This window comes from Sorex fumeus, unplaced genomic scaffold (genome assembly GCF_029834395.1).
Source record: "Sorex fumeus unplaced genomic scaffold, SorFum_2.1 ptg000046l, whole genome shotgun sequence".
NCBI classification, from domain to species: Eukaryota; Metazoa; Chordata; class Mammalia; order Eulipotyphla; family Soricidae; genus Sorex; species Sorex fumeus.
This window is the reverse complement of record NW_026606103.1, coordinates 10286794-10300715: the sequence shown is the minus strand read 5'-3', so window position 1 is coordinate 10300715 and position 13922 is coordinate 10286794. Positions and strand designations below refer to the sequence as shown.

The following is a 13922-nucleotide window of genomic DNA, read 5'->3' as shown; positions in this document are numbered from 1 at the left end:
TCTATCTCTGAGGAAGTGCCTGTTCATTTCTTCTCTCCATTTTTGATAGAGTTGTTTGATTTTTGTTAGGTTAGTTTTTGGGCCACACCCAGTGGTGCTCAGGGCTTTCTCATGACTCCGTACTCAGGGAACACTCCTAGCAGTACTGGTGGGACCATATGTGGTTTTAGAGATTGCAACTGGGTTGGCACTTGCAAGGTAAGCACATTGACCTCTTAGTATCATTCCAGCCCAGTAGTGTCTGCAGCACAGAATGTGGCATAAGATAGGTGTTACATAATTAAACATACCTTTCATTAGAATGATTCTCACTCTCACAATCATCATGAGAAATCACTGTGTCTGTCTAGCATAGAATAGCCTCAAGAGAGCAGGAAGAGGCCATGAAGATAATGGAAAGTGTGCATTCAGAGATCTCTGGAGAATGCGATTTTTCTATTATTTGGATCCTGTCACTGTCACTCTCACTGTTCTGTTGTTCATTGATTTTCTCGAGCGGGCCCAGTAACATTGTGAGACTTGTTACTGTATTTGGCAGTAACAAGAGAGGGGTGGAGGAATTGAACTCAGGTCACCCTTGTCGGCTTGCAAGGCAAATGCCCTACCCTCTGTGCTATTGCTCCAGACCATTATTTGGATACAAATAATATTTTCTGTATTATTTGTATGATAATATTATTCTGTTCACCTGGAGGGAAAATAATTTTATTTTCAGTTGACTTTGGGCATAAAGGTTATCTCAAGTTAATTATGGGAAGTACATTCTGGCAGAGTCTTCAGAGTTAACTAACATGCTGCTGTTAATGGCAGACATATGTGGTGTCCAGCCAGAAACCTGATATCTCCATTTACTGTCCACGATCACTCAGGGCAGCAGCTGGTGTAAAGAGTGCTGTTTTAGTATTAAGAAGCTTTTCTTCCCTACTTGTATTGGAAAAGTATTAGTTTTTATCTTTTCTGAAAAGTTAACTGTAATATCAGCCTTTCTACTTACATTGACACAATTTTACATTGTAATATGGGCACTGAAATAGCACAATGCAATCACCTTAACATAGACAAGACTGTGGGCATTGTGCTTTCTTTCTTTTCTGATTTCCTTTACTCAATACACATTGGTCCCTGAGGATTTTCACCAGGGAGGATGCTATGTTTTGGTGTTTAATGCTAAAGAGTCAGATGGTCCCTTGGGCTTAAAATCACAATGTCCCAGAATCTATAAACAGCTCAGTTACACTGAAACTAAAGTAATGGCAGTTTGATGGACCATACTTATTTGAACTGTACACTTTTCTGTTGCTGAGCCATGTGTAAGTGCAACAATTGTGTGGCAAGCAATTTTTCCCATTGATTCAATTGGGAAACTCCCCATCAAGGTTAATAAAAAGAGATAGCAGATTTAATATATATACATGTATATGTATACACACACATATATATGTATATATACACACTTGTGTGGTAATTCCACCCGCATGGCAAATCCTGGCAAGCTACCTGTGACGTATTCGATATGCCAAACACAGTAATAACAAGTCTCAAAATGGAGACATTACTGGGTCTGCTCGAGCAAATCAATGAGCAATGGAAGGACAGTGACAGTGATATTTCATATATATATATATATATATAATATTGTGCAACTGCAATGTATAATGAAATCACACAATTTGCTGAAACCTGGTTAAAACTTGAAGGTATAACACAGGAGAATGAAGACAAACCCAGATGATCTCACATATTTGTGGCATACAGAATAACTGGATGAAGATCTCAGGTTACCCATGACCCCAGAACTTATGGAGAAGTGCAGGGAAGGCAACAAAGCAAGGGTGGAAGGAAGAAGATGAGAAAGGAAAGTAATAGAAGACAGGGGTCAAGACTTTGGTTATACTGATGATATGGGAGAGTATATAGTTATATCTAAAATATACACTGAATAGCACTGAAATCATGAAATCTAAGCTGCAATCACTGAACTTTGTGGTGTTTCCTTCAAGGTGGCAGGTGAGGGTAAGTGGAGGTTGGGGGATTGGAGTATAGGAACACTGGTATTGGGGTTGGTTTTAAATAGTGTATGCCTAAAACTCAACTATCAATAACTTTGTAAGGGATGGGGCAATAGTACAGTGGGTAGGGCATTTGCCTTGCATGTGGCTGACCCAGGTTTGATCCGCGGCATCCCATATGGTCCCCAGGAGTAACCCTTGAGCATCGCCAGGCGTGACCCAATGCCCTCCCCCCAAAAAACCTTTTAAATATAAAAATTATAAAATAATAAAAATTTCAAGATTGAAAAAAGAGAGTGGAATGAGAAGGGAGAGGCAGTGAGAGGAAATAGAAAAGCATATCATTGCTATCTAACTATTATGTTATAAGTGAAGACTACTTGCTTTCAGAATCAAATGTGTGTGTGCGTGTGTGTGTTTGATATGTAATTATTGGTATCCCAAGAGGTAGTGCAGGGGTTAAGGCACATGCCTGGCATGTGGCTCAACCCAGTTTGATTCTTGGCACCAAATAGTACTTTGGCTTCCCTTGGTGGAGCCTTTGAAGCTCCAGAGTACCATCAGGACGTCTGGTAATTCCTAGCACCGGAGGGCCGAAGTTATGCATTTTCAGGCCTCATGTTGAACTACGGCAGGGGTTGTCTGAGAAATGGCAGGGAAGTCCCCGGGAGACCCAAGTATTGTTTCAAAGCATCCATTCCCCGCAATAATAGTATTATTGTTATTGCTTGTGGTATACATTAGTGATCCTCCAACTCCATCTAAGTGACTATTGCCCAAATTTAATTTTTGTGATTGCATAAAAATTATTTGTTCTTAGATAAAGTCAAAAGTAAAATTATGTAACACTATAATTGTTTCTAAGACATTTTTAAGGCTCTTTGTTTTTTTAAGTTATATCTAATATGTCAACAGGGATTTTTCTCTCTCATAAAAAGGTACAGAACCTGGGCTTTGCAAGGTTTGAGTCATGGACTGGTAAAATAATTTTCCAAGGAAGTGAAACAGTTTAGATAAGAGCAACTTCAAATTTATTAGAGAAAAAGTACGCTCAGTGAGCTGACTCAGTGGAGGCAGAGAGAGAGAGAAAAAGAGAGAGAGAGAGAGAGAGAGAGAGAGAGAGCAAGATACATAGAGACACATGCAGAGGGAGAGAAAGAGACAGACAGACAGAAATGGAGAAACACACACACAGAAACTCACATACACACAGAGTGTGTGTGGTGTGTGTGGAAGAGAGAGAGAGAGAGAGAGAGAGAGAGAGAGAGAGAGAGAGAGCTTCTTAGCATGCTCTTCCTCTTCGGGAGTTTTGTTGTTTGTCTCTGGACTGCTAAAACAGGAAGTTTCTGCTTTCCACAGGTTAGCCAATTTGAGAAAGTAGCTGAACAGGATATATGTAGCCAATCCCAGGAAGGGAGAGAATTATATATAAAATTATCTGAGCTTATTATGAGTAGGGTGTAAGATGTGTAAAAAACAAAATTTAAACAACTCCTGTTAAGAGAGCAATTGGGCCAGTTAGGTATTGAGTAGCAGAATTAGAAAGAGAGTGAAGAAGATAAAATATTCTGGGGAGAGCTGATAGTGTTAGTAGGGACTACCTCTGTGGTTTAGGCATTTTAATCATGGAAATTGGGCTAGGCATGTCCTCACAGCCTGATGCCAGACCGCTTCTTATTAGTCGTAGTAGTAGTCATTTGCTGTGTTAAAGAGAGGATAATCAGGCTGTCCCAGAGCACTCTGAGCTTGTGCTCCCTCCAAGCAAGCCAGGGAGACCTGAATATCTTCTTGTAAAGTATTACTCAGGTCCGGTAGTCACATGCCCCTGGTTTCTTTAAGCACCTCATCACTCTTCCTAATAGCAGAATTCTGGTTTCCAGGATAAGGCTGTAAAGTGCTCACAGTCTGACAACAGTGATTCAATGTTCTCCAAGGAGTATATTCTGTAAATTGTTTCTCCTTTTTTAAGCTTCATATTATAGAAGCGATATATAATTGATAAAGTCTAGCTATTTCTTAAAATTTGCAGCTTTCATGAATTTTTAAGGAACTGATCAGAGACACTAATGAAATAAAGCAATTGGGCGTAGGGTGTGATCTGGGTGCCACATTAAAGTTTAATGAAGCCAAAAGCCTCTTTGACAGCTAATCAACTCTTAATGGGGCTTCCCCTTTGACCTGAATGTTTCTAGGGGAGTGAAATGTTTGACTTCCCAAATATGTAGTGCTTCTTTAGTAAATACTACAAACTGAACATAGCCTCCCAAGTATCACTGGCCTTTGCATGTTGGTTTTAGAAGGTGCCAAATTAACATTACACACCTTTAAATCAACAGTGATTTCAAAGCCAGTAGGCCTTTGTTTCGGGTGTATAGGAAAGTTCTGACTCAGTACTGTACTACTCATAATGAAAGGAGACTAGACTTACTGTGGGTGGAGACCCTGCTGTGATGGCCACAAGCATGGTCTTTCGCAGAGAGAAGAAATGAATCAATCAAGCCTAAATGCAACACTGACATTTGAAATGGGACTGAACAGTGAGATATGAGAATCCTGTTAAAGAAAGGGAATTAGGAATGGTATAAGAGGGAATAAAAATGAAAAAGATAAATATAGTAGGAGATAAAAAGATGCTGAGAGAGCAAGGGAAAAGGTGCACGTGTTCTATGTCAAACCTACAGAACAAGCATTAATAGCTTGTCACCTCTCCATACTCCTGGGAAATGCACTCCTCATTAACTTGTACTAGAGGTTAAGATGCTTTATTTATTTGCAAAAAATGAGAAAGCTTCTAAATATCTGCATAAGTAGTGCTGTGATAGAGAACTGTTTTCAATACATCTGGTTACAAATTCATATTTATACTTAGTCTGCAAATTCTTTCTCAATTCTATTTTCAGTGTGGAGAAAGAAATCATTGTTTAAGCATGGGGAAATTTTTACAATTATAATGCAGTGACCAAATATGTTCCTAAAGACTATTTTGGGGGTAAGAAATAAATATTATATTCAATATGATTAAAGGTATATAATTTAATTTTACAGTAATAAAATCATTTATTTCTAATGGAAGTCATTTTCAGCAAGGATGTTTTGGTATTGTCTCCAGAATGTAATGTCTTAAATATCTTTCAAATGAAAAGATTTAGAGAGTATACAGCAGGTAGGGCATTCACCTTGCATGCAGCCAACATGTCCAACCTGAGTTCAATTCCTCCACCCCTCTCGGAGAGGCCAGCAAGCTACGAAGAGTATCTCGCCCCCATGTCAGAGCCTGGCAAGCTACCCGTGGCGTATTCGATATGCCAAACACAGTAACAACAAAGTCTCAGGATGGAGATGTTACTGGGCCCACTCGAGCAAATCGATGAACAACAGGAGGACAGTGACAGTGACAAATACATTACTTTAATTAGAAAACATTTTTTTTTTGGTTTTTAGCCAATCATCATACATATCACCATGAGATGTCATAAAAATGTTTGTTAGCCATTTATAAAAATAAAATCATTTCTTTTAAAAACATAACCAGGAAGGTTGAAGAGGTGATACAATGGGCTGGATGTTTGCCCACGTTTGATCAGGGTTCAATTAACAGCATCCAAAATGGCACTCGTGGCCTGCCAGAAGTGATACCTGAACACAGAGCCAGTAGTTAGCCCTGAGCACAGCTAGATGTGATCCAAAAGCCAGAAAAAGAAAAGTAGAAAAAAACAGAAACAAAATCCATTGATTTCCATAAATTAACTCATTTTAGCACTGTGAAATTTCTTTTTGGCCATGGAGATTGGACAATTTTTCTGAGTAGTTTCACTGATTTAAATGTTTCGCAATGACAGCCTTGTTAATTATCCACTCTAATTTTTTTCATGATACACTTTCCTTCTTTTTTTTGTCATTCTTCTTTCTCCTCAGCAGATATGAAATGCTGGCCACCATTAGTAGGGTACCACTTTCTCATGTTGAGCTTTTTGCATCTTTCTAGACTGATTTCCATCTAATTTAGTACCAGGTCTGCACCATAGACAATCATGTCTACAGTACAATGGAAATTCAATAAATGATGTTTCTCACATAACTTGGAGAGCTCTCATATTCTATGTGAACCTCAGAATTTTGTGTGCATTGGAAATATGGATTTTATTGAATGCTGCTTTTTTGTAGCATTAATAAAATTCAAACCATTTAAGCATTTAATCTGACCAGGTTTATAAATAAATTGCAGAACAGTGGGGCCAAGATATAGTACATTAGGTAAGTCCTAGCATGTGACAAACCCATGCTTGATATTTGGCATCACACATGGTTCCCCCCAAAACTACAAGGAGCACTGAGCCAGAACCAAGAGTAAGCCTTGAACAAAGTCCTTTTTTTGGAAGGTCTGACCCAAAAAAAGACTTGTAAAAAGAGGAAGTACAAAGATAATGAATACCGATCTCTTTGAGAAAATGAATTGAGACTTTCTCCTCAAATAGTAGCATTTGCAAGAAACCCACTTAAAGATATGGCATGTTTACCAAATACCCACTTTAATGCCCTTCCAATCATAACTGATTAATAACAATTAATCTTGAGACAATTTGTCTGTTATCCAAACGAGAGAGTGTCTATATTGTTACCAGAGTTGTGCTAAGGGACCTGGGCTTCCCAGTGCACTCAAGATTCGCTAAGCTATAGCATAGAATTCTTTGGAATGGGAGAACTTGCACTTTCCTTTAGGACTCCTTTGGAAAATAGATGAGTAGGAAAGAAGATAAAGATTATCAAGCAGCATGTGTAGGTGGGGTGAGGAGGAATAAGAAGACTAGTGGCTAAATACAGAACCGAATCTGTAAGCTACAGAAAGCAGAAATGTAGAGAGCATGTGGCTTTAGGAAAGTGCCTAACCTATCTTAAACTCTTGGAACATTATTTGCAATATGGAGATAAGACAGTGTCTACTATAGAAGGTAGCTATTGAGTTCTAATGAGATAACTGAGTAGGGCTCGGGAGATGAGTGTGCTATTACTTGGTGGTGGGTGATTACATAATTCTCATCGCTAGAAGTCCAATGCGCTATCCATTGTGCGATAGCACAGCGATAGAGCGTTTGCCTTGCACGCAGCCAATGTGGCCGACCCAAGTTCGATCCTCCGCCCCTCTCGGAGAGCCTGGCAAGCTACCCGTGACGTACTCGATATGCGACACACAGTAACAACAAAGTCTCCAATGGAGTCATTACTGGGCCCGCTCGAGCAAATCGATGAACAATGGGAGGACAGTGACAATGACCAGTGATTACATAACTAGAACCCTACTCTTGAATTGAGGGAACTAAAAAATCCCTAAGTCTAAATGAAAACCTCAGCTAATTGGATTTTCCAACTTTCAAAAGTGGAACCTAGTGCTAAGTGAGGAAAATGACCTAACTTGATCTAACTTGATCACTGGGGAGACTCTTTCAGCAGACAAAGCAATAGTTCTGACTCCCAGCATCATACCTAGAATGACATTTCAACTCACAAATATTTAAGCAAGGATGTGAGGGGCCAGTTGTCAAGTAACACAATACGAAACAAATGACTCGTTGTGTTCGCTGCTACACGGTACATGATTTTATAAGGTTCCCAACCATCTAGTTATTAACTGGAGTGTGTAGTTTGAAACAATGGTGAGTTGACTTTTTTTGTTAGGACTACTTTTGCAACAATTCTCCAAAATACTGAAAAGGGAATGCAAAGAAAAAAAGAAAGTACAGAAATGTTCTAATCGGGCTTTCTGAACTTGTGAACCTTGTCTGAACTTCGATTACATTCCCCCTCCACTTGCCCATTTGCCATCAGAACAAGGACAGCATTATTTATAACAGTATGTGTGAAATCCCAGAAGGGATTCTTGAAAGAATTAAAGTGAAAAATTTGTCCCAGGGAGACTGGAAGGATAAAATAAATGATCAGATGGGAAAACATGTAAATCAAAATTTGATTTTATTTTTGTCTCCTCTAAAGAAAACAAGATTTTTCCTTGGTCATTCGCAAAGTGAGACAGACTGCAATGAAATCAGTATCACTCTTCTTCCTGGGACTACTGATGCACTTGCCATTGCTGAGAGGAACACAGAGGGTCGGTGTTAGGAACAGCTGTTTCCCACTGAGGAAGTAAGATAGTGAAACTTTCAGGGAAGGAAACAAAACCTTGGAAGCATTTAGTCCATTAACATTCATCAAACAATTGCACAACTTCTGTCTGCGTGACTGGGGCCGCCTTACAGTGCTAAGAGTGGTGGGCTGAGAGGTAAGTAGTGCAGCCCCTGTGGTTTCAGGAGATCAAACTCAAGGCCTTGCACATACAGGGATCTTTTGAAGTGAGGTTTAAACTCACAGGTTGGCCAATAGTCAGCTTGTATGCAAATTGAAATATAATATTAATTTCAGGTGGTCAATAATTTGCTATTTGTATATTGTGAAATAATCAACCCCCAAAATTCTCATAACATATTTCACTAAGCATAGTTGTACATTTATTTCTTCTGCTGAAATTACTCTTTAAGCAACTTTCTAATATGAAATACATTATTAACTCTAGTCATCTGCAGTAAATCATCCCCCCAGGACATTCTTTTGAAGACTATAAATTTGTATCTTTTCACAATATAGAATAAGGAGATGACTGCTGTCCCCTGCATGTGGCTGTGGAGTCCTGGTGCGGGAGGTGGGGGAGAGAGCATGGAATCCTGCAAGATTGAGACATGTCAGCATAGCTGTTTGTTATGTGACATGGATACTTGGTTTTCTCTCTTCTCATTTCCCACATTCAGATGTGCTTAATTCACTGAGTTAAAATTAAATGATTTTTACCAAACTCCTAAAATAACTCTAAGGCTCTGTACTTTACAAATTTATAAGATGTGAAGAAGTTTACAAGTGTGTGTGTGTGTGTGTGTGTGTATGTGTGTGTGTGCCTGTGTGTTTGACAAATGTACCAAAGAAACTTCAGGGAGCTAGTGCAGAATATTTTGAAGACACTACACTGTTTCAGAATGTTTGAGTCCTCTTTTTATCCCTCAATCCTCTTACCAATTTTCATAGCACTGCACCATAGCACTGTCCTCCTGTTGTTCATCGATTTGCTCGAGCAGGCACCAGTAATGTCTCCATTGTGAGACTTGTTGTTACTGTTTTTGGCACATCGAATACTCCATGGGGCACTTGCCAGGCTCTGCCATGTGGGCTGGATGCTCTCGGTAGCTTTCCGGGCTCTCCTAGAGGGATGGAGGAATCGAACCCAGGTTGGTCGCATGCAAGGCAAATGCCCTACCCGCTGTGCGATTGCTCCAGCCTGATACTATCATTTGAAATCATTAAACATAATAGATGTCAATGAAAGCCTGGTCTTTGTGTTCTAGAGCTAAGCAGCATTTTCAGGTATTGTTAACTTATTTCTTTAGTGGGTTATAAACAAATATCAAGAATTACAATCAACAAAAGCTCTATATTACAATAGTGTAAGAACTCAGGGTCTGTGATTTCTTGGTGAGGTCAAGCCCTGCCATCCGGTGAACTTATCTGTTCACAGAGAGCTACTGTGCCAAAATTTAATCATAGTACTGAAATACAGACCTGGAATAGTCTGACAACAGAATTATTTTTCTTTCTTTCTTACGAAGTTACTGTCCTCATGTAACTTCTTGTCTGCCTCATCCCTATCTCCCTACCCCTTTCTACCCATCACCTAGATATTCTAAATTCTTGACAATCGAAATTGTAACTTATCTTTTTGGTATTTTCCATTTTTAACTCACCTCTAGTCAAAAATTCAAGTTGTTTTCCTAGATTAATGCTTTTGCTTACTTTCTCCAGGTCCATATATTCTTTTAGCTAATTCTGTTATCCAAAATGCTGATGAGGCTTGTCTTTTTGCATTTATAGTAACCTGAACTTCACTTGACTCATCTAAAATATGAATAATTTTTTCTCTTCACATTGCCATGTTGAGGCAAGGAAGCTCACAAGCTGCACAGTTGTCAGACTAATAGAACATCCTAAAGCAGAAAAAGGATCTGACTTTTCAAAAGAATCAGAGCGTTTTTCTTGGAGTCCTCTTCGGGGGTGGGGGGGTCATTTGGACTGTGGATCCTTCTTATTATTGTGTCCCATGTTATCTTTTTAGTGTTTTGAGTTACCTTCATAACAGAAAGTACATGTGTGTATTATATCCAAAATGACTATCTGCCGAGTCATCGTTTCTGTTGTATTGTTTCGAGAGGAGGAACACTGACAGCAGAGGTAGAACTGTGATTTCTATCTTTTTCCCTTGGTTGCTGGATATGAAAAAGAAATGATGTTTCCCTTCCTTATGAACAAAATTAAAAATTGTCCTCTGTGGGGCTGGAGCGATAGCACAGCGGGTAGGGCGTTTGCCTTGCACACGGCCAACCTGGGTTCGATCCCCAGAATCCCATACGGTCCCCTGAGCACCGTCAGGAGTAATTCCTGAGTGCAGAGCCAGGAGTAACCCCTGTGCATTGCCGGGTGTGGCCCAAAAAGCAAAAAAAAAAATTGTTCTCTGCTCTCACTTCATGCCTTTTCCCATCCTGGTGAGACAGGACTTTGCAGTGATGGGTAACTCTTTGTTTTTTTTTTCTGCCAGGTTGGTGGCCACACAATGCTGCCCATTCGCTGGATGCCTCCAGAGAGCATCATGTACAGGAAGTTCACCACAGAAAGTGATGTCTGGAGTCTGGGAGTCGTGTTGTGGGAGATCTTTACATACGGCAAGCAACCCTGGTACCAGCTATCAAACAATGAGGTGTGCAGCAGTCCATACCATTCTTTCCCCCTCTCAAGACTGACACCAAGGATGAAGTGTCCCGGGGCTGAAAATAAGGACATAATATTACTATTTTATATGGTTTTGTTGGGCACTGCACCTCTCACATGGCATGGCTGCTTTTTCACCTAAAGGTTGCTACTAAAAAGTATTCACTCTCCAAATTAAAATGCACTAGAAAAAGAAAGGACTAGTGTTCGCCAACAAATCTGGTAATGGGACTGAAGATTCCCTTTGTGCTGCTCATCTAGTAAATGAGTAGCATATGTGACATCCCAGTGCACTTAAAACCCATCTAGAATGCTTTTATTCCAATAAGCTTTCAGTTTCTTCCTCCCGTTTTTTTTAAACATATTTCAGTCACATCTTGTCAAAAATTCAAGCATTTTGTTTTTCTAGTCTAATGCTTTTGCCGGTCCATATATATCTTTTAGCCAATTTTGTTATCCAAAATGCTGGTTATTTATATAGCCTGGGATTTCCTTGTCACTAAATATCCTCACAGTAAGTGACTCAAGTTCCACCTCAGGCCATTGAAACTAAAACACTTTGACATTCTAGGATGATATTTGAGAGTTGTTCATAGAAATAAATTATTTTTCACCGACTTTATGAACTCAGCCTGGCTTGAAAGATGGCTATATATCCATTGAAAAAAAACTATTATATATCTTTCATTGGTTTCTCTCTTCCAACAAAAGTAAACATTGAGAGGCTTTGTTATGAATAGTACTATGTTTGCCTTTCTTTTCTCTGCATTCACTTTGCTCTTTTCTGAATCTATCTTGATCTCCATTTTGTCCAGGTGATAGAATGCATTACTCAGGGCCGAGTCTTGCAACGACCTCGAACATGCCCCCAGGAAGTCTATGAGTTGATGCTGGGGTGCTGGCAGCGGGAACCCCACATGAGGAAGAACATCAAGGGCATCCACACCCTCCTGCAGAACTTGGCCAAGGCATCTCCAGTCTACCTGGATATTCTAGGCTAGAGCCCTGTCTCCCAGACCTACCCTTCCCAAAGCACCTACTCAGATGGCCAAGAGGATGAACATCTTGTAACTGCCACTGGATGCCACCAACATGTTGTTCTTCACTCTGACAGTATTAACCACAGAGATGCAGAGTAAAGCTTTCAGAGGGAAGCAATGTGGACTTCTCATTGTAGACACAGTATGGACTTCTTTTTGGCATTCTCTCTCTCTCCTTTTCCATCTCCCTTGGTTTGCTCCCTATTTTTGTCTTTTATCTGTTCTTTTTACTTTGTTTTTAAGTCTTCCCAGCTTCACAGATTTTATCCTTTCTTTTAAAACCAATCTGGCTTCTGCATTACTCTAAACTCTGCATAGACAAAGGCCTTAACAAACCTAATTTGTTATATCAGCAGACTCTCCAGTTTGCCCACCACAACTAACAATGCCTTGTTGAATTCCTGCCTTTGATGTGGATGAATAAAAGGGAAACAAATATTTGACTTAAACTTTGTCACTTCTGCTGTACAGACATAGAGAGTTTCTTTGGATTCACTTCTATTTATTTATTATTATTATTATTACTGTTGTTATTATTACTGTTTTTTTTGGATGGCTTCAGTCTGTGTGTGAAAAAGGAAAACTTTGTGTTCAATCTGGGAAACCTTTATGGGAGATTAAAGTCAGAGAGAAAGAAGATTTATTGTAACCCACACTCTACATGGGATCACAGCTATCACTGGGATCAGCTGCTATTTGCCCCTACTTGGGAAAAGCCCAGCAACTGTCAGCTGAGAAGAATGTATCCTGGAACTTCCCCTGAGAACTTTTCTGAGGAGCAAAGACTGTTGCACTTTGTGCCATGGACTCTTCTCTTCCCATGAGCAGAAGCACTAGAGAACAGCAAAGAGAGAGATGGCTTCCGTGACACACAAGATGGCGCATCACAGACTCATTGGTCTTGTCCTTGTAGGTCACGGTGATGGCACTGGTTTGCTTTTCAAGTGTTACCCACTGAGCTTTTGTCAAGTTCAGTTGTTCATGTAGGGTCAGGTGGTAAAGTCAAGGACTTTGAAAAGATTGAACTAGCTATACGTTTGAAGGCAAGTTTCTCTTACGGTGAACTTTTCAGATAGAAGTTCCTTCTGACCCCTACCCTCTGCTTCACCTGTCCTTTTTACTGTGAAAGCAAAATTGTGCATGGTCTTTGTCGATTAATACCTTGTGTGCAGAAACTACCACTCCAGATGTTGTGCCCCTGATAGCTAGAGCAGATCCATAAAAGGCATAACTTATAGAATTAGGGGAAACTAATGGAGTTTATTAGCTAAGTATAAATGTCTCTGGGTTTAATGGTGGTGATGGGTTTTATGAGTATGAACCCTGAAGCCGGGATGTCCTCCGATACATCAAACTTATTGTAGAACTGTGGGAAGGGCAGAGTCTCTGCCTGAGGGAAAAGAACTCTCCCCCTTGGACATCACATGCTTTGATGTTCAGTGTAGGCAGGCCAAGCCGTTGCTCTGGGATCTGACTGGGAGAGTGGTTTCAATCCAACATACTCCATTGTCAGTATGCTGCTTTATTTTCTTCAGTTCATTAAAATAAGTTGTGTGTGTTTTTTTTAAATCAGTCACAGTATGCCAATGAGAGACAATGCCCTGACCCAAGCTATGGAGACGTGTTTTGACCATTGTCGGGGGGCGTAGGGGGAGTAAAAGAGAAATTGTAAATTTAAGCAGAAATTTAGAGATATTTGTTTCATTATATCAAGGAAGAAAAAATATTTCTGGTCCTCAACTAAACTTGCTACCCTCTGTGAGGGCAATTTTGCTTAACATAACATCTTTAAAACATGACTGGATTGAAATAGGAGTGATTTTTATTCATCCTAGGCATTTATTTCATATGTTTCTAAAAATGTAATTGCTCTGCTTAGTTTTTGCTTGCACCTTTAATTGCTGGAACACCTTTCTTTTCCATTATAGGTTGTGAAAGGCTGTTCTCAAAAAGGTGGGGGGGGGGGCGGTCAGTGAACAGAAAGCAAAAGGAAACCCTGTAACATGTGAGCTCCTGAAGGGGTTGGACAAGGTGAACTGTACAGCCCCCTCAAGTTCTGTCTGGTCTCGGGAGA

The 13922-nt window shown here is 39.9% G+C and overlaps 1 protein-coding gene across 1 annotated transcript in view; it reads left to right on the top strand.

Annotated features, from left to right (window-relative positions):
- The window catches only part of NTRK2 (neurotrophic receptor tyrosine kinase 2), a 399384-nt gene extending 386577 nt beyond the window's left edge, over nt 1-12807 (top strand). Inside the window, exons 16-17 of the mRNA XM_056122541.1 lie at nt 10639-10797; nt 11624-12807. Of these exons, the coding sequence (XP_055978516.1) occupies nt 10639-10797; nt 11624-11809 (345 nt within the window). The 3' untranslated portion in view covers nt 11810-12807. The remainder of the gene's footprint in view (nt 1-10638; nt 10798-11623) is intronic.
- The last annotated feature ends 1115 nt before the right edge of the window (nt 12808-13922 follow it).